General features: G+C 60.4%; 1 protein-coding gene and 1 long non-coding RNA gene across 3 annotated transcripts in view; one reads left to right on the top strand and one right to left on the bottom strand.

The window, feature by feature from the left end:
• SPTBN5 (spectrin beta, non-erythrocytic 5) overlaps positions 1-24,022 on the top strand; it is a 47,480-nt gene that overhangs the window by 20,042 nt on the left and 3,416 nt on the right. The window contains exons 23-65 of the mRNA XM_077880744.1: positions 271-448; positions 667-867; positions 1,121-1,237; positions 2,289-2,446; positions 2,833-2,968; positions 3,227-3,372; positions 4,110-4,224; positions 4,331-4,441; positions 4,641-4,820; positions 6,066-6,269; positions 6,427-6,576; positions 6,802-6,906; positions 7,314-7,481; positions 8,005-8,154; positions 8,284-8,475; positions 8,682-8,777; positions 10,221-10,336; positions 10,422-10,536; positions 11,309-11,422; positions 11,617-11,738; positions 12,005-12,167; positions 12,358-12,546; positions 12,778-12,855; positions 13,483-13,655; positions 15,231-15,321; positions 15,467-15,613; positions 16,390-16,527; positions 16,606-16,862; positions 17,019-17,205; positions 17,349-17,555; positions 17,893-18,086; positions 18,180-18,384; positions 18,636-18,830; positions 19,701-19,856; positions 20,105-20,322; positions 20,484-20,673; positions 20,900-21,076; positions 21,264-21,368; positions 21,725-21,949; positions 22,127-22,198; positions 22,689-22,775; positions 22,868-22,959; positions 23,111-23,196. Of these exons, the coding sequence (XP_077736870.1) occupies positions 271-448; positions 667-867; positions 1,121-1,237; positions 2,289-2,446; positions 2,833-2,968; positions 3,227-3,372; positions 4,110-4,224; positions 4,331-4,441; positions 4,641-4,820; positions 6,066-6,269; positions 6,427-6,576; positions 6,802-6,906; positions 7,314-7,481; positions 8,005-8,154; positions 8,284-8,475; positions 8,682-8,777; positions 10,221-10,336; positions 10,422-10,536; positions 11,309-11,422; positions 11,617-11,738; positions 12,005-12,167; positions 12,358-12,546; positions 12,778-12,855; positions 13,483-13,655; positions 15,231-15,321; positions 15,467-15,613; positions 16,390-16,527; positions 16,606-16,862; positions 17,019-17,205; positions 17,349-17,555; positions 17,893-18,086; positions 18,180-18,384; positions 18,636-18,830; positions 19,701-19,856; positions 20,105-20,322; positions 20,484-20,673; positions 20,900-21,076; positions 21,264-21,368; positions 21,725-21,949; positions 22,127-22,198; positions 22,689-22,775; positions 22,868-22,959; positions 23,111-23,196 (6,506 nt within the window). The remainder of the gene's footprint in view (positions 1-270; positions 449-666; positions 868-1,120; positions 1,238-2,288; positions 2,447-2,832; positions 2,969-3,226; positions 3,373-4,109; positions 4,225-4,330; positions 4,442-4,640; positions 4,821-6,065; positions 6,270-6,426; positions 6,577-6,801; positions 6,907-7,313; positions 7,482-8,004; positions 8,155-8,283; positions 8,476-8,681; positions 8,778-10,220; positions 10,337-10,421; positions 10,537-11,308; positions 11,423-11,616; positions 11,739-12,004; positions 12,168-12,357; positions 12,547-12,777; positions 12,856-13,482; positions 13,656-15,230; positions 15,322-15,466; positions 15,614-16,389; positions 16,528-16,605; positions 16,863-17,018; positions 17,206-17,348; positions 17,556-17,892; positions 18,087-18,179; positions 18,385-18,635; positions 18,831-19,700; positions 19,857-20,104; positions 20,323-20,483; positions 20,674-20,899; positions 21,077-21,263; positions 21,369-21,724; positions 21,950-22,126; positions 22,199-22,688; positions 22,776-22,867; positions 22,960-23,110; positions 23,197-24,022) is intronic.
• LOC144303060 (uncharacterized) lies at positions 21,103-23,978 on the bottom strand. 2 transcript variants are annotated; one of them, XR_013370091.1, is made up of 3 exons: positions 23,005-23,978; positions 21,707-22,180; positions 21,103-21,350 (listed from the first exon to the last, which is right to left on the bottom strand). It is a non-coding gene; the product is annotated as an uncharacterized LOC144303060 (long non-coding RNA). The 2 variants fall into 2 exon arrangements; XR_013370090.1 differs by having other exon boundaries at positions 21,103-21,816; positions 22,065-22,180.

Below are 24,022 nucleotides of genomic sequence, written 5' to 3'. Positions count from 1 at the left end.
GTGGTCCAGACCTCCTTCTGAGTAAAGTCATTCCCAGAACAGGAAGGCCAGAGACCCCAACCAGGCTTCCTCAGCACCCCACAATCTGAAGTCAGGCAGGTTGTCTGGGTGAAAGGTTGGGCCCCAGGCCCAGCTGCCTGCCAGTCATCAGATGAGGCTTTCCTCTGTCCGCTACTTTGTTCCTCATGGGTCCCTGGTTGGGCTGTGGAAAGCCCCACCAGGGGAAGCCACCTGTTCCCAACCACCACCATCTCTTCTGCCTCCACCCAGGTTCGAGTCCCTGCAGGGCCATCTGGCTGCCCGGCGCCTACAGCTGCAGGCCTCAGTTGGGCTATACCAGTTCTACCAACTGAGTAACCTGGAGCTCACTTGGGTGGCCGAGCACATGCCCAGTGCCAGCTCCGCCAAATGCTTGAGTGGTGCCCAGAGCCTTCGCCACAAGCACGAGGTAACGGTCCCCTTTTCAACTCTCCAGATCCCTGACATCCCATTCTAGACCTCAGAAGCCTTCTGTCATGAAACGGTGTATCCTGATTTCCAAGTCTCTGCCCCCAGTTATTCCCTGCCCAGGAGTTTTGCCCCTGTGGGAGCCAGAGCCGCCTCCATGGCTCTGTTCCAGTCTCCCTGTGACTGAGGGCGGCAGCCCCTCATCCTGTCCTGTGGCAGGAGCTCCAGGTGGAGGTGAAAGCCCACCAGGGACAGGTGCAGCAGGTGCTGGGTTCTGGACGGAGCCTTGCAGCCTCAGGGCACCCCCATGCCCAGTGCATCGTGGAGCAGTGCGAAAAGCTGGCAGGCCGCTGGGCAGAGCTGGAGCAGGCATGTGAGGTGCAGGCCCAGTGCCTGCAGGAGGCTGTCGTTCTGCAGCAGGTAGGATGCATCGAGCACCAGGATTGGGGGGAGTGGCGAACGTCCGGCAGCCACCGCGAGTGAGGCGTGCAGGGGCTGGCACTCTCAGAGCAGTGGGTCAGTTGTGAACACCCGGGCCCAGGACCTGGCTAGTATCCAGTAGGCACAGAAACCTCTTTGTGCTGGCTTCTGGGGAGCTTCCCATGATGTCTCCAGGGGGTGGTGGAGGATCCCATCTGACATCATCAAGGTGAGGTGTCCTCATTCTTGGCAGTGTTTTCTGGCTGCATCCGAGCTGGAGGACTGGGTGAAGGCAAAGCAGCCACTGGTGAGCAGTCAGGACTGTGGTGGAGACCAGGGAGCCACCGTCAGGCTCATTGAAAAGCACCAGGTACCATGTCCTGGGCAGCCTCCACACATCCTGGACTGGGATGATGATGATCCACAAGGGGAGGGCTGTCACCCTCCCAAAGGGCACATCCTCCTTCTCAGAGCCCCACTTTTTCTTCTGGAAGACATGCCCAGCTTCCTTTCCTGCCAGCCCAAGTCTAGCAAGGTACCCTGCCCATCCGCAGGGCTCCCTTTCTGCAGACAACCCTTTGAAGAACTCCTGTCCCTTTCTTTTGTCTTTTGACCAGTTTATACCCCTGTGACCTCAGGATTTCTCTGGCTTCTTCCTCTCTTGCCCAGCACTTTCTCCTCTCTTGGAGTCACCTATTTTAACCCACTCCACATTTTCCACAGGGTTCTTCCTCTCACACTTTGAATGTCATCCTTCAAATTAATCAAGTGCTCTCCTGAAACCTACCTCCCCCCGCAAGCAGCCCCTAGTTAAAGGGAGGGAGGCCTGGAGTACCCTCCCCTTTCCGGAATCGGACTCTCAGGACCACACAGCTCTGGGCCCCACAGCAGCTCCAGTTCTGGTTGGCACTGAAGCATCCTCTTGTCTGGACATGGTTTTGTGTAGAGCCCTAGTGGTTGGTATTTCCATGTCTTGTGACTGAGGACTCTCAGCCGTTCCTACAGGGTGTGCCTGGAGCTATGACCTTGTGGTGCTCTGGTATTCCAGACATCCTGGGCAGCTCGCTTAACCCTGGCCATCTCTGTCTACTCTATTGGGAGGGTCTATGCAGTGCCTCTAGTACCTTCCTTTCCCTGGCCCCAGTTACCCAGCATTTACACTTCCTTGCTAAATAGCAAGCCCTCTGAGGGCTATGTCCTCACTTTTCTGGAACAGTAAGAACTCCATCAGTTTTGGGTAGGTAGATGATGGATGGACACATGGATGGGTTAAAGATGAATGGATGGGTAGATCAATGTATGGGTAGATGGGTACATGGATGGGTCTGACATTCAGGGGTGAATGGATGGGTGGGTAGGTGAATGTAGAGGTGAATGAGCCACCAAGTCTGAGACTGGCCTGGGTCCATGTGTACTGGCAGGCCCTACGGCAGGAACTAGCTCTTCACTGGAGCTCCTTGGAGGAGCTTGACCAGAGGGTCCAAACCCTGGCTGGCCCTGAGACCTCTGAGCAGCTGGGCGTGGTACGGGAGAGGCTCCGGGAGCAGCTGCAAGTGCTGCAGGAGTTGGCCGCCAAACGGTAAGGAGCACTGTACCCACTCTGGGTAGGGGGGCCTAGCCACAGTTGACTGTCCCCATACTGTGACCCTGAGTTGGAAGGACACTATGGTTCCAGGCCTACAGAGATGTGTCAGATGAGTCCTTGCTGGGTGATACCTCCTTCTGTCAAGTCCTGAATGAGGCCCACTGGCAAGAACTCAGCCCACCAGCTCCCAGGTCCCATTTCTTCCCTGTAGATGTACCCGCTGCCCTGTACTGTCCTCCTTGGGTTTAGTGTTCCCTGAATCCAGAGCCACAGGCTTATGCAGACCATGAATAAGCTCCTTCAAGGTGCCCCCTTCAGTTGGGCCAGCTGTCCCCAGGGGAGTGGGCAGCTCACCTGGGCGAACTGGGCTGTCCCCACAGGGGCTGTGAGCTGGAGGGGACACTGAAACTGCATGAGTTCATGGGGGAGGCTGAGGAGCTGCGGTGCTGGCTGGCTAGCCAGAAGCAGGCAGCCAGGCCAGAGCAGAGCCTCGGAGAAGACCATGAGCACATCCTGGTGAGAAGAGAGCTGGGGCTCTGAGGATACCCTCAGGTGGAAGGCTGGGGACAGTGGGCCAGCCTATAGGGCCATGGAGAAGGGGGCTGTGGCGGTCACAAGTGCTGGCTGAAGACAGGCCCTCTGAGTACAATATGGAGGCATAGTGGTTGTCCCACCCCTCATTGCCCAGATGGTCAGGAGGCACCTGCTCCCCAGGCTGCTTCCTGCCCTGCCAGTGGGGGGCCATTATGTCACCCACTCCCCTCTTCTCCTCAGCACCTCCGTTCCAGGTTTGCAAGGTTTCAGCACCAAGTGGAGCTGGGTGGCCAGCGGGTGACTACCTGCCAGCAGCTAGTAGAGAGCCTGCTGGACCTCGGGCACAGTGCGGCCCCCAATGCCCGTCAAAGGCAGCAGGACCTGCAGTGAGTGCCCAGTGGGCTAGGCCAGGGGTGCAGATTTGGGAGAGCAAGCTGTGCAGGCAGCTCCTGGGGTGTTGAGAGGGCAGGATGCTCTGAGGGCCACACTGGCTCTGCCTGCCCACCAGGTGTCCGGAGAGGGTGCTGGTCCTGGGAGGCTGGGTCAGCCTCTGGTGACCACGGTGTGTGCAGGGAGGCAGGGCTGGGTGTGCAGGTCAGGGAGTCCTGCCCAGCCCCCCCCCCCCCGACACTTTTCCAAACACTGGTTCCTGGGACTTGGGGAAGGAGATGTGTAAAAACTGCCTAGCTGCCTCCAGGCTGCTGTGGGCCCCCCCAGCCTGTGCGCTCTGAGGCCAGGCTGGACTTGTCTGTGGAACCTGGCCCGGTAGAAGTCTTAGAAGCTCAGTGAGACTTGGCTGAGTAAATAAGGAATGGAGAGAAGATGCGGCTTCTGCCCTTGAGCGTTTGTAATCTGATTGACATTTGAGACTGGACTACATAAGCTGGAAGAAATACCACAAAGCGTAGAAATCAGGCGCTGAGCAAGAGAGTGGCGAAGGACTGAATTCCTGGTAAAGGCGCACAAGCTCCAGGGAGGAAGGTTTGCAGGCAGGCCCCGAGGCAGGACAGGGGCTCAGAAGGGGAGCTTTGGGCCCGTCCTGGATGCAGCCCAGAGAGGAGGAGGCTGATGAGACTAGCGAAGGGTGGACTGACCTGTCGGTCTTCCACATGCCTGTGGACAGGGCTGCCTGGTCGGAGCTATGGGAGCTGACCCAGGCCCAAGGCCACCTGCTCCAAGATGCCGAGGTCACCCTCAGAGTACACAGAGATCTGTTGGAAGCCCTCAAGCAAGTCCGGGTATGAGCCCAAGGGGGAGAAAGGGTATTCTTTCTAGAAGTGGATCCACCCCAGGCTCATACCCCGCCTTCGATTCCTGATGGCCTTGGCCATCTCCTCACCTCAGGAAAAAGCCACAAGCCTCCCCAGTGATGTGGCCCCAGACCTGCGTGGGCTGGAGGCCCAGCTGAGAAGACACAAGGAACTGGAGCATGAGCTGGTGGGCACTGGGTGGCAGGTGAGCCATGCAGGCCCCTACAGGCCCCCTCAGGCCTGCCCATGTCTTCCTCTGGGTCTCCCACACTCCTGCAGGGCCTCTAGTAGGGCCTATTGTGCCTGGCAGGGCATGGCTTAAGGAGAGGTCTGTGGGATGGGAAGGCCCTTCAGCCTCTAGGAAGACATGACCCTTCCCTCCTTATCCTCTACCCTGACCCCAGCTGCAGGAACTGCTAGAGACTGCAAGCACAGTACAGAAGCTGGGGCCAGGGCCCCAGGCCCAAGCTGTACAGCAGAGGCAGCAGACTCTGATGCAGGCCTGGGAGGCCCTGAAGCTACACGTGGAGCAGCGCCGGACCCAACTGGAGCGGGCATGCCTCCTGGCCCATTTCCACAGAGCAGTGAGGGCTCCTTCCTCTTGGGCAGTGCGCGTGCGTGCGTGTGTGTGTGTGTGTGTGTGTGTGTGTGTGTGTGTTTACCATGCAATGCACTTGCATGTACTAATGAGGCCCTCAAGCTCTGGAGGGAAACCCAGTGTGGACATGAATTAGAAGAGCGTGGGTACGCCTGCATATCTGGCTGGCTGGTCACAGCACTGAGCACATGGGATGTAGCAGTGACTCCTTAGGTTTGAGTCAACAGCAGCCCAGGTGAGTAACAGAGCAGGCAGGAGAAAGGGGCCCAGCTGGGCCTGGGGAGGGAAAATAGCCCAGAAGTTAGAGATCCAAATGTTCTAGACAGTGACGTCAGGATCAGCTAGCATCTATTTAACATCTGTGTCTCACTGTCTACTGGGTCCCGTGGGTGGGAAGAGAAGGCTGATGACAAAGCTGCGTTAGATGGACTTGCTGCCCTCATGGAGCTGATCTAGCCAGGAAGATCAGCCTAACACTCCAGAAGTCAGATTGGGGTGGGGGCCCTGGCCACAGGCTATCCCGGGAACCCCCAGATTTCAGTGCCTGGTGAACCAGGAGGCGCAAACTATGACACCATGAATAGGCTCGATTTGAGGGTTCTACCTCTGCTACTTTCTAGCAGCGTCAGTTTGGGCTAGGCACAGAGTCCGAGTTGTCGCCCTCTGTGAGGACCTAGAGCTTGCAAACCTCCTTCATACACATTGTGCTATTGACCCTTCTTCACTTACGCAACGAGGTGTTTGGACAAGGATCCAAGGCCCCTCCAGCTCTACCATGCGTGTGTACACAAATCAGCAGAAGACACTTGATAAGTATTAAAGTAGAAATCCCGAGGACAAGGTGACAGATGTCACAGTGCCAGGGAAGCCTCCAGGATGCAAACAAGGCTTGGCCGTTGAGGAGCAGGTAAGCTTGGAGGAGTCAGAAAGGAGGAGAAGGAGCTTCTAAGCAGGAGCAGCCCCAAAAGCAAAGGGTGATGAGTCTCGGTGAGGGTCCTGAGGAGGCTGCAGATGTGGAGATTTCGTGGGCCTGGAAGGATGAGGCTGGATGAGAGCAGAGGAACCAAGAACACAAGGCCCCAGGAGCCTCAGCTGAGGCTCTGACCTGGGACAGCTCAGTTACTCCAATGAGCGAGCAGAAGGGGGCGGGCTGTCATTGGCTTCAGAACCCGGGTCTCTGCCACAGCCCTGCCCTCACCCAGCTCTCTCCTTCCATCTCCTGGGGACCCAGGTGCAGGACTACACCTCCTGGGCGGCTGCTGTGCGGCGGGAACTGCAGGGAGAGGAGAGCTCCCGGGAGCCCAGTGGGGGCCTTCTAACGCTCAGCGCCCACCAGCAGCTTCGGGCCGAGCTGGAGGCCCGTGAGGACCTGCACCAGAGGGCTTCCCAGCTGGGCCAGCAGGCGCTTCTGGATGTAGGGACACCCATGAAGGAGGTGGGCCCATTTGTTGGTGCCCCCCCAGCCTGCCCTGCCCTAGTCTGATCCTGCCCCACTCTGCCCCACTGGCTGCTCCACGGGAGGCTTCCCTCGGGATCTTTCACCTCGTCCACACGGCTCTCCCCACTGTGGGCTCCCACCTGCCCATCCCCAGGTCCAGGAATGGCTGCAAGCCCTGCAGGATGAGCGGGAGCAGGTGTTCCAGGCCTGGGAGCGGCAGGAGGAGAAGCTGCAGACTGTGCACCGGGAGCAGCTCTTCCTGAGAAAGTGTGACCACCTGGAACAGATCCTCACAGCCCAGGAGGCAGGTCCCCCTCACCCCACAACATACCTCCCCGTGCACACGGTCTACTCCCTTTCTCCTCTCCCCTTACTCGTTTACTTGCCTCCTGGGATTCCGGGTTTTTCCCTGATAGGCACAGAAGCTGTGCGTTGCTGCCTCAGCACAGATGAGGCAAATGGGGGTGGGGAGGCCCAGCTGTCTGGGTAGTCCCTGATGGCCCCTCTGACTTTTCCATGGGTGATCCAGGCCTCCCTGAAAGCCGGTGCCTTGGGGAGCTCAGTGGAAGAGGTAGAGCAGTTGATCCGCAAACACAACACTTTCCAGAAAGTTCTGACTGCCCAAGATGAGAAGGTAATAGGCTCTGAGAGAACTGGGCGTGGTCAGGAATCTGGGATGGGGTAGGGGAGAAGAGGGCAGAGTCTAGGAACTTTGAAGACTTCGGAACAAAAGATGGAGTGCTTGGTGCGCACCCACAGGTAATGGTGACATACGGTGACAGCCTGTGGGAATAGGGGTGCCTGGTTGCAGCTGACTGAGCAGAGTGGGATGTACAGCTCGAGAACAGGGCCACAGGGCAGGGATGCCAGGGCCACTTGGCTCCACATGATGAGGTCACTGGGGAGCTGCGGGTTTGGTTCTGGCTCTCTGGGAGGACCAGCCAGCCCTGGGCCATGCTGGGCTGAGGGAAGGGCTTCCCTGCGGGCCCTGCTCCAGCCTCCTGGCATGGGGGAACAGTAGACTCTGCCCCTGCCCCCCAGGAGTCAGCTCTGTGCGAGCAGGCAAAGACACATGGGGACCCCAAGGTGCAGGAGCGGCTCCACGCAGTGCTAGAGCATCGGGCTCGAGTGAAGGAACTGGCAGAGGGCCGGAGACGAGCCTTGCACACCTCACTGCTGATGACTGGCTTCACCAGGGCTGTGACTCAGGTCAGAGGGCCACCCCCAGCCCCGTGCCTTCCGCGTGGGCCACTTTTTACGGTGTACAGATGACCTTAACCTTCACAGGCGCCTTCAGGCCTCACCACACCCCTGTGATGAGGACACTGAAGTCTGGAGGGTTACATGGCTTTCCCAGAGCCCTCGCTGGGACCCACAGCATTTGATTCAGAGATACAGTGGGCAGAGACCTGACTGCTTACTGAGCCTGTGAGGGCCAGGCCTGAGAGAAGTGGGGAGGCAGAGGGACGGAGCCAAGCTTCTAGGGCGTTGGAGCAGGCCAGCCTCACCTCCAAAGGCCCTGCCAGCCCTTCCCTGTGGCTGGGGGCCAGCTGGCCCTGGCACACGTCCTCCTGGGCCAGAAGCACTGGATCTCATCTACCTGGCCCTGCCTTGCCCAGCCCTTGGGGCTGGCAGTCAACCACCTGGGCACAGCAGAGAGTGGGTGCGTGGGACGTTGTCACGGGCTGAAGCAGCACCGGCATCACGGGATTCGTGTCCCCACCCCCACCAGGCCCAGGACTGGATGGAGGAGCGAGTCCAGCAGCTAAAAGAGCCAATCCCTCCTGGGGACCTGAAAGATAAATTGAGGCTCCTGCGGAAACACCAGGCCTTCGAGGCTGAGGTCCAGGCCCATGAGGGGGTCATAACCGCTGTCACCAAGGTAACAGCCAGGCCCTCGGCCCCAGTCTTGCCTCAGAGTGTGGGCTCTCAGGTGGCCAAGGGGGAAGGACTCAGGTGGGGTGGGATGGGGGCGGTGACAGGCAAGATCTCCTGGCATCCTGTCTCCCAGGATGGCGAGGCTCTCCTGGCACAGAGCCACCTTCGGGCAGGAGAGGTCTCCCAGAGGCTGCGGGAACTGCGGGAGTGCTGGCGGAAGCTGAAGCAGGCGCTGGCTCTCCGGCGCCAGGACCTAGAGGACGGGTGGAACTTTCTGGAATTTCTGAGGAGAGTTGACCTTGCAGATGCCTGGATCCGGGAGATGGTAAGACCCAGCCAGCAGAGTCAGGGATGGGGCCTCGGGGCTGAGAGATGGGGGCAAGGAGCCCTGGGCCTGTAGCTCCCCGGATCCCTGACAGGTGGAACCCCAGCGGGAACTTCCCAAAACTGCCCCCTGCCCCCCCGTGCTGGGTGCCCCCGGTGCTGGGGCTCAGACACTGCCCCCAGGTCCTCACCCCTCGGCCTCCACAGGATGCCATGGTGAACGTAGGCAACCTCGGCCGGGACCTTGAGCACTGTCTGCAGCTCCGCAGGCAGCTCCACCAGCTCCGAGGAGTCTGGGCCCAGGTAAGGGGGCCCTGGGGGGAGAGGTTGGTCAACAGGTCCCCACGGGAATCAGGACTGCTCAGAGAAGTGATGAGCGAGGCTCAGGGAGGGGCTCCAAACTGCCGCTCCGTGCTTACCACCTGCGTGTGCTCGGGCCCCCTCATCTCGCCAAGCCAACCCGTAGTTACTTTAAACTGGGGATGAGGCCTGCCTCCTAGGTAAGGGATAGGGACGTGTGGTGGTGGCTACATGAATCTGCAGAGAACTGTACCCCCCCGCCAACACACACAGGGGCACACATGCAGAAACTGAGCAACTCTTAAGCCTGTTGTCGCGTTCATAGTGATAATGTCCTTTCCTGGTTTTCATTTTGTGCACCAGTTATAGAAGATTTTACCCTCAGGGGGAGCTGGGGGGAGGGTACAGGGGACTTCTCCCTACCACTTTTGCAATTTCCCGTGCATCTATAATCGTTTCAAAATTTAAAAAAAGAATGCACGTATGCCTGGGTATAGTGGATAATCTATCCGCAAACTGCAGCTGCCCGTAACCCTCATCCAGCCTCTCAGCTTCTCATCACCACGCCCCCACATGCACCCCCCAAATCCCTTTCTCTTATATGCTATAGATGAAAGAAAGACCGACGTAGTCATAGTCAGATGTTAGAGCCAATACACGCTAACCTCCTCCCTCTGGGGGAAGCATGTATGATTTCTGCAAGGCTGCAGTGCTCCACCCCAAGCTCCCCTTTGCTGGTAATGGAATTCGCAGCCTCCGCCAGGTGCTGTGGTAGAAGGAGAACCAGAGAGACTCAAGGAGCGAGGCTCAAATCCTGGCTCTGCCACACGTTAGCCACGGTAGCCTCTGACTGTTCTGAAGAGCGTCTGTAGGAGAGGAACCCCCTTCCCTGCCTAGCTCGTATGCGACCCTCCTAGGGAAGCGCTTTGGAGACTTTAACAAGCCCTAGGAACACAGGCTGCTTTTGCTGGTGGTAGGACCCCCACACTCCCTCCCACTGCCAGGGGCCCCGGCTCATGGACCCGGAAGCCCCTGTCACTAAGCAGCCCCAGCCTGTGACTCCTAGGGGTGCAGACACTCAAACACCAGGAGACCCAAGCTCACCACTTGCTTTACTTTTCTTGCCAATTCTTATTCTCAGTTCTTATTCTTGCTTTCTTATCAATTGCTTTTCTGAGCAATTTAACTTGAAGGCTTCCGTTAATCCTTGCCGGCCGGCCCTGCCACCCTGCCCAGTTTTGACCCAGGAGCATTTTTCTAGCCTTAGAGAGGACGCTGGGGCTGCAGGCCATGAGTGTCTCTTGCTCACTGCCCCCGGCATGTGGTGCAGCTGCTTGCACTCCCCAGTCACACTGCTCCTCACCCCCTTTCGGGCCCGGCCAGACCCTCCGTGTACTGACTGCTTGGGGTGGGTGTCACAGGTGCCTTCACCCTTCACCCTCACAGGACACGGTGGATGACACCCACATCAGGAGCATCAATGACTTGTCCCTGAAGCTCGAGAAGCTGGACCCTGAGCAAGTCAAGACCATCCGCCAGCGGCGACATGAGCTGAACAGCAGGCCAGTCCCAGAGTGGGAGGCAGTGGGGCCAGGAGAGAGGGGGCTGGAGGGCCGCCTCACCTCAGCCTTCCACCCTCCTTGCCAGATGGAAGAGTTTCCATGGCAACCTACTCTGGTACCGGCAGCAGCTTGAGGGAGCCCTGGAGATGCATATATTGTCCAGAAAACTGGATGAGCTCACTGAGCGGCTTAGGGAGAAGGTAAGCAGTGAAAGGCCGTAACGGCCAGCGGGGTGCCCTCACCCCGAGTTTCCCAGGTGTCTCGCCCCTAGGCCTCCTCTCCTCCTCAGCTGGGAGACTGAAGATAGATGCCACTAGGGGTCCTTCAGAGCTGGGGAAAGGGATCTGCCAGGGGCTCTCAGGATATCAGCTCTGATATCCCAGAAGCCCCCGTGCCAGGCTTGGAGGCTGACCCACCTGGCTTCTAGAAACACCCGGCCAGAGGCCAGAGCACTGTTCCCCCAAGCACTCTTCCCTCCGTTGTCCCTGAGCAAACCCAGAGCACACAGGAGGCTTGCCCTGGACCCTGTCAGCAACCACAGAGAAACGTGCTGGCAGAGGTAGAAGTGAAGAAACTGCCCCCCAAGAAGTCCCGCGTGACACAGACGAGGCCCTGTTCTGGCCATGCAGGGGGCTGTGGCCTCACTGTTTTCACTCCTCTGGTTCCTGCTGCAGCCAGAGGCTTGGCTGTCAGTGCTCGGTTTCCCCCAGAGGAGTGAGAGACAGACGAGACGAGGTGTGTGGAGGCACCACACAAACAGATCACTGTGTGAGAAGAAACTCTGTCCCCAGGCTCTCCTGGGAATCTTCCTCCTTCACAGAAGGAAGGAGCCTGTGGTTGGTGGGGGGCATGGGGAAGGGAATCAGGTGGGGGTACGTGCTTCTCACACAGAAACCAGTGGCTGGTGATTCCTCTGCAGTGAGGGAGGAGCGGGGGCAAAGGCGAAGCCAGTAATGCCGCATTCTTTCCCAGGCTGCCCTGGTCCAGGCCCTGGACCTTGGGAAAGATCTGGAGAGCGTGCAGAGGCAGATACGGAAACACAAGGAGTTGGAGCGGGACATGGGCCTCCTCCAGGCCCAGGTGGAGGTGTGCAGCTGGGCGTGGAGGTGGGCCCTGCCCACGATGCCTCCTCTGGGGTCCCCGGGCAGGCACATAGGGCAGGCCGGCCTCGTGATCTCGAGAGCCGCAGGGCCCATCCTGCAGTACAGCCCCTCACAGGCCAGGGGGCCTCCTGCAGCCCTGGCCCCCCTGAGTACATACAACCTGCCTCCTTCCCACAGCCCCTGGAGCGAGAGGTGGGCCGCGTTTGCCAGCAGAGCCCTGGAGCAGCCAAGAGCCTCAGCCCCAAGCAGCGGGAGATGATGGACAGTTGGTGGCAACTCTGGAGGGAGGCCCAGAAGCGGTAGGAACCCCTGGGCCTCGTTCCCTCCCTGCCCTCACAGACTCCATCCCTGTGGCGTCTCAGTCTCTGCAATACCCTTTGACCCCAGTTTCCCCTGAGAGCCTTTCTCCATCCTTCGAATAACCGTTGGTATTATCCAGCTATTAATTCCCAGCCCAGAGGCCCTTCTTTGGCTAAGGGGGTTCAGGGACGGAAAGCACTGGTTGGGGGTGGGCGAGAGGATGGTCTCAGAGCCCCCAGGACCAGCTGATGAACCCTGTGGGCAGGAGGGAGTCACTGGACGCCTTGCACCGAGTTCAGACCCTGCAGGCCATGCTGCAGCACTTGTTGGTCTGGGCGCGGAAGCTACGGGTGGAGATGGACACCCGGAGCGCCCCCGGAAACCCCGCGGAGGCCCAGCGCAGGTTGGAGGAGCATCAGGAGCTCAAGGTGAGGGCTGGGCCCCTGGGGCCTCGCCTCCTCTCTGCGCTGCCCCCTAGGGGAGCCCAGGGATCCCTGGGCGCCTTTCTCCTCTGCCTCCGCCCCCCATTTGGCTCTGTTCCCGCCCGTCCCCCTCCCGCTGTGCCTCCTGTCCCTGAGGAGCCTCAGCCCCGGGGATCTGAGGCCAGCCTTGTTCCAGGCCGAGCTGGACTCCCGAGCAGACAGCATCAGCCTGGCCCGAAGCACCGGGCAGCGACTGCTCGCAGCCAGGCTCCCGTCCGCCGCCGCCACGCGCCAGGCCCTGGCTGCTTTAGACCAGGAGCTGAACAGCCTGGAGGGCGCCTGGCAGTTGCACCAGCGTCAGCTGCAGCAGGACCTGGAGCTCCAGGCAGGCAGCCTCATCCTGCCCCCGTCCTAACCCCACCGCTAAACCCAGGGAGGCTGCCGTCTCGGGGTTTGCCCACCGCTCAGCGTGTCTGCAGCAAGTCTTGCCCGCTGCGGGCTCATCCTCTAGAGCCAGGTGTCTCGGTCTCCGGTTTCTCCTCTGGACCCAACAGTCACTCCACCTGCAGCGACGGGACCCTCCGCTCATGTCCTCTGCCTTTTCCTTTCTTGACAGCTGGTTCTGAGTTCTGTGGAGCAGATGGAAAGCTGGCTCTGCAGCCAGGAGGCCTGCCCAGCCGGCGACGGTCTGGGGGTAGGTGCCGATGAGGGTTTTACAAAAGCAGCAACCGGCACTGCCCGGGCTCCCCCGCCCAGGAGGCTCTCCCTGCCCTCTACCGCATCGGTCACTGGTCTCTCAGCCGTCCACGGGTGGCTCTTGTGCGCCCAGGGCTGGGCCCCACAGGGGATGTCCCGGGGGCTTCGAGGGGGTGCGCGTGGCCTTTGACCCCCCCTTGCCTCCTTCCCACAACTTCCCACCTCTGCGTTCCTCGCTTCCCTGCACAGAGGTTTGCTCCAACCACTTTCCCAACCCAGTGGCAGGCTAGCCTAACTCAGGGGAGACCTCAGAGAAAGCGGGGGCTGGCTCGACCTGTGCTGATGCAGTCTGACCGGAATGCAGAGGAGGGGGTAGTCCTATTACGTGAACAAGCTCCACCTGCCTTGAACATTCTGACATTGACCCTTATCCCCAGTACCTTCCCTGGCTAAGATCACTGTCCTGAAGCCAAGTGCAGCCCTGAGAAACTAGAGGGATGTGTTTGGGCAGAGCACTCACCATGTGGGTGAGTGAGTGGTGGCACGGCTGTTCGGCGGGGCGAGCAGATAGCCTGAGATGGGAGGGGCAGCCCTGTGGACTTATGGGCTTCCCTACTCCTGCCAGGACTCTTTGGCCAATGTGGAGACCCTCCTGTGGAAGCACAAAGGGCTCGAGCGGGACCTGGAGGCACAGGCTGAAAAGATCAGCACCCTGGAGGCCGCAGCCCACAGCCTGCACCAGAGTGGGCACCCTGATGCCCAGGGTGCCCTGGGTCGGTGCCAGGCCATGCTCCTCAGGTACCTCTGGCTCTGGGCTGTGGGCGGGATGGCCACAATCACCAGCCTTTCCGAAGGCTGAGGTCAATGCCAAAACCCCAGCACCCCTGCCCAGCACAGCGTCTACCAGCAAAGTGAAGGAGAGGTGACCTAGTGGAATGACGGTGCCAGAGCACAGCGGCTGGCCACTCATGGTGGGACTTGGGGCAGATGCCTCTCAGATGCCAGGTCTACAAGGAGGAGGTAACAATACCTGCCTCCTCGGGTAGTGGGGAGGATTGAGAAGGTACCCTTAATGTCTTAGCACATTTCTCATGCTCATTTAAATGAAGCTGGCACAGCTTACGAGATACCAGGCTCTGCCTTTTTTCCTCATAAAAGCCCATCTGGTTCAGCTACCTCCCCCAGCTCTTCTCAGGCTCTTACCAAGGCAGATTTAGCCAAAAGCCGGGTCTCAGACTGGCGGGGGTCCCTGTCTTCCCCAGAGAGCCCGTCAGTGTGGGCACCGTGGCCGGGGCAGGTTGGGGCCATTCCCTCCTACTTTCTGCATGTGGGACCCCACCTGGCCACCAGGAGGCCTGTGGGGGGACAGATGACAAATGTGGGTTTGCTGGATTCCATCACACCCTCCTTGCCTGACCCCCAATCACCTTAGGTGGTTGGTGGCCGGCCTTGCTGTCCCTGAGCATGGTGCCACGCTGAGCCCTCCCTGCTGGCTTCTGGCATCCTCTGTGGGGGGCGGGGCAAGGAGGTTCCCATTCCATCAAGCCTCTCTCCATCTCCTCCTCCCCCCCACACCGTTTGGTCACCCCAGCAAGGGTTTCCACTCACACCAGTGTGGAAACTATAGATGCGGGCAGTGTAGGTGATTTTTTCCTATTTATTTATTTTTTAGATCACATTTCTAATTTCTATTTTTGTGCATATGGCAACGTACCTGATACATTGGTACAGAGGTAGGCGCATATGCAAATCAGTAGACACCACGCAAAAATACATGTGTGTTTTGAGTGGACACTGCTCGAAGTTCTTCCTAATAGCAGCGTGTGATCAAAGAAGTGGGTTTAGATGCTGTACTAGTTGGCGAGCGCTGCCACAGCAAAGTACCACAGATGGGTGGCTTCGACACCAGAAATGTATTCCCTCACGGTTCCGGAGACCAAAAGTCCTCAATCAAGATATCGGCAGGGTTGGTTTGTCCCGAGGCCTCTCTCCCTGGCCAGCAGACGGCCGTCTTTCTCCTCCTTCACATGACTGTCCCTAGGTGTGTGCCACCTGCTGGAGCACGTTAGGATGCACCCTCATGATCCTTTTTAAACTGAATTCTTTAAAACCCTATCTTCAAATACAGTCACATTGTGAGGTACTGTGGAGGCAGATTCGACATAAGGATGGGGGGACAGAGTTCAGCCCATCACAGGCACTAGTGACAAGGGGAGTAGAATGTCTCTCCAGTTCAAAGGGACCCCCAGACTCAGGGTGTGCTGATGCAGAAGGGCTGTTGCCGGCTGGAAGGGCACACACATGCACACCCCCTGGAGCAGCCCCAGGTCCAGTGGGGGGAACTGAGGGCCCATGAGCCCCTCCTTCTGGCAGGAAAGAGGCACTGGTGGAAGGAGCCGGGACCCGCCGCCGTCAGCTGGAAGAGCTCCGGCAGCTGCAGACTCTCCTGCAGGAATCCTTTGAGGTTCCCCTTGGCTCAGGGTGTGGGTAGTGGTTGTGGCGGGAAAGGATCTGCTCCTGACGGGGCCACCCTTGCTCCGGGCAGCCCAGGGGTTTGGGGGAATGGGAGGCCCTGAGGTAGCCAAGCCTGGTCCTCTGCATACATCCAGGTGGCCATGTGGCTGAGGGAGAAGAACTCAGTGGCCCTGGAAGAGGGCTGGAGGGACCCAGCTCTGCTGCAGGCCCAGCTGTGGAAGCAGCAGAGTCTCCAGGCCGAGCTAGATGCAAATGTCCACGAACAACAAAGGCTGCAGATGGTGAGCCCCTGGGGCCTGTGGGACAGTCCTGCAGGCCAGAGCATGGGGAGACCCCGCAGAGCCCTGGCAATGGCTCTGAGCCATGGTAATGGATGGCCAACATTCATGGAGTACCTTCTGTATACAGGCACCATGCTAAGCACCCAAGGGTAGTGAGAAGCAGTAGCTTTCCTGGGGACCCTCTCCAAAAACAGTACCTTTTCAAGAATCTTAAAGATGACATTTTGACTGATAGTTTTTAAAGCCATCTTGGAAAGATATTAGGGGATGGGGGATGGAGGAGGGCATAGCTAGCAGTCCTGTGGGTAACGGAGTCCAAATGTCACATCTTTTAAATTTACCCTCTCCTACCTACAAAGGGCAGGTCCTGGCCCCGGGCTGGCTCCAATATAAATTGTTCTGAAAAAAAAAATTCTTTTTAAGATTTTATTTGAGAGACAGAACAAGCAAGACGGAGAGGGAGAAGGAGCAGTAAAAGCAGACTCCCCACTGAGCAAGGAGCCCAACATGGGGTTCAATCCCAGGACCCTGGCATCATGACCGGAGCTGAAGGCAGACACTTAAGCAAGTGGGCCACCCAGGCGTCCCTAAAAAATTCTTAATGTTTTATCTCATTTAAACTAAAGAACCATTGTTCACTCCATTATTTAGATAAGGAAAATGAGCTCAGAGAGGTTAAAGAATTTGAGGTCACACAGCACACAGGCTGGTGGGCAGAGCCAACACCAGTCCCCTGGCACCAGCAGTCCTGAGTCCATGCACCGTATTTGCTGTAGGAGGGGCAGAGGCTGCTGCAGGAGGGCCACCCAGCCTCGGAGACCATCCAGGAGCGGCTGCGGGAGCTGGGAGAGCTCTGGGACGAGCTGCAGGCCAATAGCCGGAGGAAGGCAGCCGCGCTACAAGAGGCTTGCAAGGTGGGTTCTGTGCGCCATGGAGCAGGCTGGAGGCGGTGCTGGGCCTCTCCTTGGTGCCCACCTCACATTCTGCCCCAGGCTCTGCGTCTCCGGCGGAGTGTGGAGGACCTAGAGAGCTGGCTGGAGCCTGTGGAGGTCAAGCTGAGAGACCCCATCGGGGACCAGGCCCAGCCTGAGCTGGACGAGCTCATGGGGGCCCAGGGGGAGCTGGAGGCAGCGGTGGACCGGCAGGCCGGGCAGGCACAGTTGCTGCTGGGCCAGGCCCAGGTCATTACAGGGGAAGGCCGCTGCCTTGCCCAGGACGTGGAGGACCAGGCCCGGCGGCTGCTTCAGAGGTAGATCTGCCCCTGTGTATCCCCCTTGCCCTCCAGCTTGTGTCCTCAGGGCTCCCCCTTTCCTCAGGATGAGGGGCACCCAGCGCGTGGGCTCCGGGCCTGACCGATGGCTGATGGCCGGGGCGCCCGCCCTGGTCCCACCGTCCGCTGCTGCAGGTTGGAGGGCCTGCGGGCGCCCCTGCGGGAGCGCAGAGCAGCCCTGGAGGCCCGGCGCCTCGTCCTGCAGTTCTTCAGGGACGCCGATGAGGAGCTGGCGTGGGTGCAGGAGAAGCTGCCCCTGGCCACGGCCCGGGACTGCGGGCAGAGCCTGAGCGCCGTGCGCCGCCTGCAGGAGAAGCACCAGGTGTGGACCCTCCCGCCTCGAACGGGGGGGCGGGGGGTGGGGGGGGGCTCAGATTGAGCCCGAGGCTCTGAGCCAGTGGTGCTGGGAGCGCGGTGCCCGGGCGGCCGCTGGCATCCCCGCCCTGTCTTCCTCCGCCGCCACAGAACCTGGAGCGTGAGCTGAGCAGCCACGAGGCCCTGGCCCAGGCCGTGGTGGACGCGGGCCGCCGGCTGGTGGAGGCGGGTGCCGGCCGCGCCGTGGCTGCCCGCGCGCAGCAGCTGGAGGACGCCGTGGGCTGCCTGCGGGCCGAGGCGGTGCAGAGGCGGCGGCGGCTCCAGCAGGCTCAGGAGGCCCAGCAGTTCCTGACGGAGGTGAGGGGACGCGGGGCTCGGAGGACGGGCCCCAGCTCTGTGGCTCTGCCCCAGCTCTCCCGCCAGGGAGCACGGCCCCTCCCTCCTAAACCGGTGGTTGTCAATCATCACGTTCCCGATGACCTGGAACTTTCTGGAAATGCTGATACTCCCTTCCCAGGCCAGGCCAGGCCAGGCCAGGCCGGAGCCCGTGGGGCGGAGAGCCAGGCACAGGGAGCGAGAAAGCTCCCCGGGGGGGTCCCGAGCTCGGCCGCGGCGGAAAGCCCTGCGGCCCCCACTCCGAGCCGGGAGCCCTGGAGGCCTCCTCCCAGGGAAGACTGTCCCGTCTGCCCCGCAGCTCCTGGAGGCCGAGTCCTGGCTGCAGCAACAGGGCTGTGCGCTGCACACCCAGGATGGGGCCCAGAGTGCTGAGGCCGCGCGCGCCTCCCTGCGGCGGCTGGAGGCCACCAGGAGACTCCTAGAGGCGTTCGGGCCGCGCTTGGAGCGCCTGCAGCAGGGGGCCGCCCTCCTGGGCGGGCAGCTCCCCGGGAGGTGGGTGCGAGGCGCGGGCGGGCTCTCCCCACAGAGGCGCGGCGGCCCGGCCTAGCGGAGAAGGGCGGCGCTCGGTTGTCCTTCCTGCCACAGCGCGCAGGTGCTGGCCCGGCTGCGGGCGGTGGGGGAGGCCCACTCGGGGCTGCTGCGGACGGCGGAAGGCCGAGCGCGGGGCTGGCGGGAACAGCTGCAGCTCCACCGCGCCGAGCGGGAGGCCCGGCTTCTCGAAACCTGGCTGGCCGGCAAGGTGGCCGCCGCCGAGTCCCAGGACCATGGGCAGGACCTGGAAGCCGTCGAGGTGGGTCTCCCCTGGGTGAACCTGGGGAAGAGTGGACTGCGGCTGAAAGGAGCAAAGGAAGTGTGCGTCCCAGGCGGGAGGGGGTGAGGGGGTGAGCAGAAGGGAAGTAGGGGGCTCTGGGCGGGTCCCTGCGGTCCGGCCGAGCCCAGGACCTCATCCAGTACGGACCAGGGGACTGTCCGGGACAGCGTGAGCACGAGCTGCGGGACTCCACTGCCAGAGTGCCCCTCGCTGGCCCTGTATCCTCGCAGATGCTGGAAAAGAAATTTGAGGCTTTCAGAAAGGAAGTTCAGAGCCTGGGCCCGGCCAAGGTGGAGGCCCTGAGGGAGCTGGCGGGCTCCCTGGAACGGACGGCGCACAAGTACAGTCCCCAGATCCAAGCCCAGAGGAGTCGCATCGAGGCCACTTGGGAGAGGCTGGACCGGGCAATAAAAGCCCGCACACAGGTAAACGCCCCCAGGCCAGGCCGGGGCAGCCCAGGGGCTGGAACATCTCTGCCTTCTGCCTGGGTCCAGGACAAGCAGACACGCCGGTTGTGCGTGTGTGTGTGTGCGTGTGTGTGTGTGTGTGTGTGTGTGTGTGCGTGCGCGCGCATGCGCAGAGGGAGATGGCTGCCTCTAATTCCCAGCATGGAGCAAGTGGGCAGTCTCAACACCTTGCACTTCCACCCCACCTCAGCCCTCTCCTCCAGTTTGGATTCCTGCTGGTGCAGTTCGCACCTCCAGGGAGAAACAGGAAGCATGTCCAGCCAGCTTCTGAGCCCCTCGAAGCCTCCCCTAAATACAGGCCTCGGGTTTTAAGATCCACCCTGTTCACCTCTCCTCGACCCCACTCGCTTAACCGGCTCCTTCACGCCACTGCCTCGCTCTTCTAACCCCGGGCCCTGTGCGGGCGGCTTCACTGCTGCTCCACAGCCTGTGTTCACAGCCCTATGCTGGTTTCTGTTAAAGCAGGCTGCTCCCTGAGCCCCTGGCCTCCGAGGCAGCCTCCTGAACCCACGCAAACCCAACTCTTCCCTCACGTGGCCCCCTCCCCCGCTGCTTCATGGCCTCCTTTCTGCTTTTCTCGAGACTCACACATCAAAGACTCTCATCACAGAATGCCCCCCTGAGGCTCTACTGCATCATCAGTAACATCCCACATTCAGAAGCACCTGCCACACCTGGCGCATTTTATGTACCTGCTGGTCACTACTGAGTCACTGAGCCCCACGGTCCTCGTTATTTAAAAGGAGGTGGCCCACAAGGCCGTGTCTCCAGGGAGAAAGGACCCTAGGAATGAGCTCAACCCAGAGCAGGCCCTCCCCCCTCTCCCAGAGCCTGGCCACAGCCCGGGAGGTCCGTGGTTTTGAGCAAACAGTGGCCTGGCTCCAGAGCTGGATGCAGGAGAAGGCCACCCTGATGGCGAGAGACGTCTGTGGCCACAGCCCGTCATCAGTGCAGACCTTCGAGCAACAGCACAGGTGCCTGGAGGTAAGGGCTCACACCCCATGGTCTGCCCATCGGAGCCCCTCCCTGCAGGTGGTAGGTAGCACCCCCCCCCCACCCCACCCCACCCCACCCCAGCCAGGTAGGGCTGGCCCAGGCTGTGGAACAGTGGAGTTGGCTTGGGAAATTCTGGGAAACAGATCAGGACCCCTCAGAGAGGACTGGATGCTCCCAAATGAGGGGTATGTGTCAGGTTGACGGGGGTGAGATCTGATTGTGTGTTCTGGTGGCAGAGGGAACTGGCGGCAATGGAGAAGGAGGTGGCACGGGTGCGGATGGAGGCCTGCCGGTTGGGCCAGCTACACCCCATGGCTCAGGATGGCCTGTCTGAGCAGCTGGCTAGGGTGGAGGAGGCCTGGGCCACCCTGGAGGTGAAGGCCCGGGAGCAGGGCCAGCAGCTGGAGCAGGCTGCCCGGGGCCACGCCTTCCTCGGCCGCTGCAGGGAACTGCTGTAGGTGGCCTCCTGCCCTGGTGTTGGCTCAGCTCCACCCTGTGGGGTGGGGGTCACCCCAGCACATCGGAAGCCTGACCCCCCTTCCCAGTGCACACCTCATGCCCCACCTCCCAAGGCTGCTCCCCACCCTGATGGCAGTTTTGTCTCCCTGTCCCCAGAACATGGGCTCAGGAGAAGCAAGCTGTGGTTTCGTCTGAGGAGCTGGCCGGGGACCTGGTGGGAGCCGAGCGGCTCCTGGCCCAGCATGACGAGCTGGGGCGAGAAATCAAGGAGCACTGCCTACAAGCCCAGGTTGTACAGCAAGAAGGGCAGCAGCTGATAGACAGTGGCCACTTCATGTCCCTGGAGGTACGAGCACGAAAGTGGACCTGGGGTTGAGCTGGGGATGGAGCTCAGCTATCCAAGGCCTCAGAACACAGAAACCCTCAGTGGCAGGCCGGCAAGGAGCAGAGACAGAGAAGCAGAGAAAGGAAGGGCCTGGGCCTTCCCTGGCCCCCTCTGCTGGGCACTCCAGCCCTGCCCTGCCTCAGTGCTCCTGCTCATGCATGTGACCCATAGCACCCCTTTCCACCAGGTGGCAGGGTGTCTGCAGGAGCTAGAAGGGCAGCTGCAGGCACTCACAGAGGCCTGCGTCCTACGCCGGGAGCGCTGCGAGGAGAACTGGGGCCTGCAGAAGCTGCGACAGGAGCTGGACCAAGCTGAGGCCTGGCTGGCCTCCCGGGAGGGTCTACTGCTGGACCCCAACTGTGGGGTGAGCCAAAGCCCCCCCCCCCCCCCCCCCCCGCCATTAGCCAGCTGTACCAGCCCGCAGCTGCAGCCGAGGGCAGATCCTGTTACTCCTCTGCTCCCTGACTAGCGAAGCGGGTCGGGGACCAGGACGGGGAGGCTCTCCACACCCCCATGGAGCTGGGGCTCACCCTGGCTTTGCTTCCCCGCAGCACTCTGTGCCTGATGTGGAGTTGCTGCTCGGCAGACACCAGGACTTAGAAAAGTTGCTGGCAGCCCAGGAAGAGAAGTTTGCCCAACTGCAGAGAAAGACGGGAGTGAGCAGAGGCCGGACGAGGATTCCCTAGCGGCGAGGGGCCCGAGGGCTGGGGGTGGGAGCATCCTGGTCTCAACCTGAGACTGGGGCCTCCCCAGTACATGGAGCCCATGTGTGACCCCTCAGGAGAGCCCTGTTCTTTGCCTGGCCAGCTGCCAGGGCCTGTCCCCCCCTTGTCCAGGTAGGCCAGAGCCCCACTATGGACTAGGATGACAGGGGAAGTCTCTTAAGCAAGCTGAAGCAGGAGGAGATAAAGAGCAATGAGGAGACAGGGATTCTCTCCGGGTGGAAGGGCTTTGGAGAGGAGAGGCGGGGGCACGGAGCCCTGCCCTGGCTCACCTTCCTCCCCTCTCCAAGGTGGAACAGAAGCTGCTGCAGCCGGGGACAGGGCTGACACCCAGCAATGCTGGCCATGGGCTCACCTCCCTCCAGCAGAGGCCCTTCGGAAGCTGGTGGCCAGGAATACAGCTGGCTGAGACAAGGGACCTGCAGCCAAGTGGCCCCATCAGCCCACACATACCCTGTGTCTCCCTGGAGCGGGCAGCCAGGCAGCAGGAGCCCAGGGGTGCCAGGGCCATGGGGGTAAGGCCCAGACCCTGGAGCCAGCACTGAGGCCCTGGGGGTTTGGGGCACTAGGGATAGGAGCTGAGAGTCCTCAGGAATGAAGTGATTGGAGGGGGGTAGATTCCTAGCGCACCTTCCAGAGGGGGCCTGTCCTCTGTTGCTGGATGTTTCCTGGGCCCCATCTGGCACTTGCAGGATGCGAAGGGTGCCTTCACCACGGAGGGATTTTTGGAGCTCAAGCAGCAGCTCCTGCTTGCAGGGAGGCAGGTAAGTATGAGGAGATTCCTTCTCCAGGCACCTCTCCTCCACAGAACCACTCAGCTCAGAGGGACTATCAGGGCCTGGCATCCTGACATGATGATGGATAGCCCCCCACCCCCAGCCATTCTTAAGACAGTCTCCTTTTTTCTTTAAGTAATCTCTACCCCTCAATGTAGGGCTTGAACTCACAACCCCGAGATCAGGAGTCACAGACTCTATTGACCGAGCCAGCCAGGCGCCTCAAGATAGTTTCATTCTTTACCTACCACACAGCTTCTGCCCCGCACCCAAGTAGGGTGGGGGGAGGGTGAAGGCCCTCTTCCTCCTCTTGCTGGTCTCCCCACACATCATCCCCTGGCTCCCTCTTCCCCGTGGACACCTCTGTCCAACCCAGGACTTGGCCTGAGAGCCTCTGAAGACACAGGCCTTCCCAAGGCCAGGCTGCAGCCTCCCCTCCATGCCTAGCTGGTGCAGCCTCACTGCCCTCTCTCCACAGCCCTGCTCAAGCTCCGGGGATGGCTGCCATGGCACCTTGGGGGTTAGCTCCCTGAGCCTCCTCTGGGACAAGAGGACAGCAGCAGAGGTACTAGGCGGTGGAATATGGGGGAGGCTGAGCACAGGCCCACAGAGAAGAGCGGACATGTTCATAGTAACCCCTTGCTCATCTCTTCTCAGAATAAGGCCCCAGTGGCCACCCTTGACCTCAGAGAAGCCCAGTGTGAGAGGCTGGGCCACCAGCATAGCAGGAAACACACTTTCTCCTTAAAGTGAGTGCTACTGCAGAGGAGACAATAGCCCCAGGACATACTGACCCAGTAGGCACAGCCTCCCAGAAGCAGCCACCTGGATGGGGCTGGACGCAGGGGTTCACCCATGTGGGAAGTGCAGAGATTTGACCCGTGGCTATCTGGGTGGCAGGTTGAGCAGCGAGGTGGAAACCCTGCGTGCAGCACCGTCAGAAGGGCAGGCTGAGAGCCGGCACCACGTCCTGAGCTGCACAGCTGGTAGGCGCCACCAGAACCTAGGGAGGGACTTGGGTGTGAGCCCCTGGGCCCCAAGCCGCTGTTTCACACATCCTCAGCAATCTCGCATCTAGTACCTCTAGAGCCTGAGATGTAGTGGGACTTAGTGTCTTCTCAAAGAATTTAAGGCCCAGAAAGGGTAAACCACTTGCCATAGATCACACCGCTCATCTAATTAGTACCAGAGGTAGGGCCAGGCTTGCCCCCAGCTGCCGCCTGGTCCCTTTGGAGTCTGTCTCTGTGACTCCCCTGAGTGCTCCTAGGCTTTGTTCTGTGACCCTGGGACCTTCTCTAACCTTCCAGTCCTCAAAAAGCTCTGAATGTACTGCCCTTGGGTATCTTGTGGACAGTGGTCAAACTCAGTTCTATCAGGAGGGATGCCTGGGAAGCACCCCTGCACCAGGTATCTGTCGGTGTGGTCGGACAGGCTCCACCTGGACAGCATGTTCAGGTCATGTCCACAGGCTGCCGGGAGCCCAGGTGGGAGTCCTTTCCTGTTCCTCCCAGTCTCTCTGGGTTCTTGGCTCCATTCCTTGCACTGTCTCTGGTCCCCTCTGAGCCTGTCCTTCCAGAATCCCAAAGGGATCTTGAGTTTCTTCAGGATCTCCTCCAGACTGAGCCTTTCTTAGGCTGCATTCAGACTTCTAGGAGGCAGCGTGCACTGGGGGGCCTGCCTGGGGGCTGGGCCTGTGCCGCACCTCCGCACAGGCAAGGCTTGGTGCATACAGAGCCTCCTGTGGTGGGCACATCTATCTGTTTGGGCCACTTTTAATAAAAATATCAGACTGGGTAGGTTACAGACCAGAAC

Source organism: Canis aureus, chromosome 32 (assembly GCF_053574225.1).
Source record: "Canis aureus isolate CA01 chromosome 32, VMU_Caureus_v.1.0, whole genome shotgun sequence".
In the NCBI taxonomy this organism is placed as follows: Eukaryota; Metazoa; Chordata; class Mammalia; order Carnivora; family Canidae; genus Canis; species Canis aureus.
Note: the sequence above shows the minus strand (reverse complement) of the source record. Positions and strands in the feature narration are given on the sequence as shown.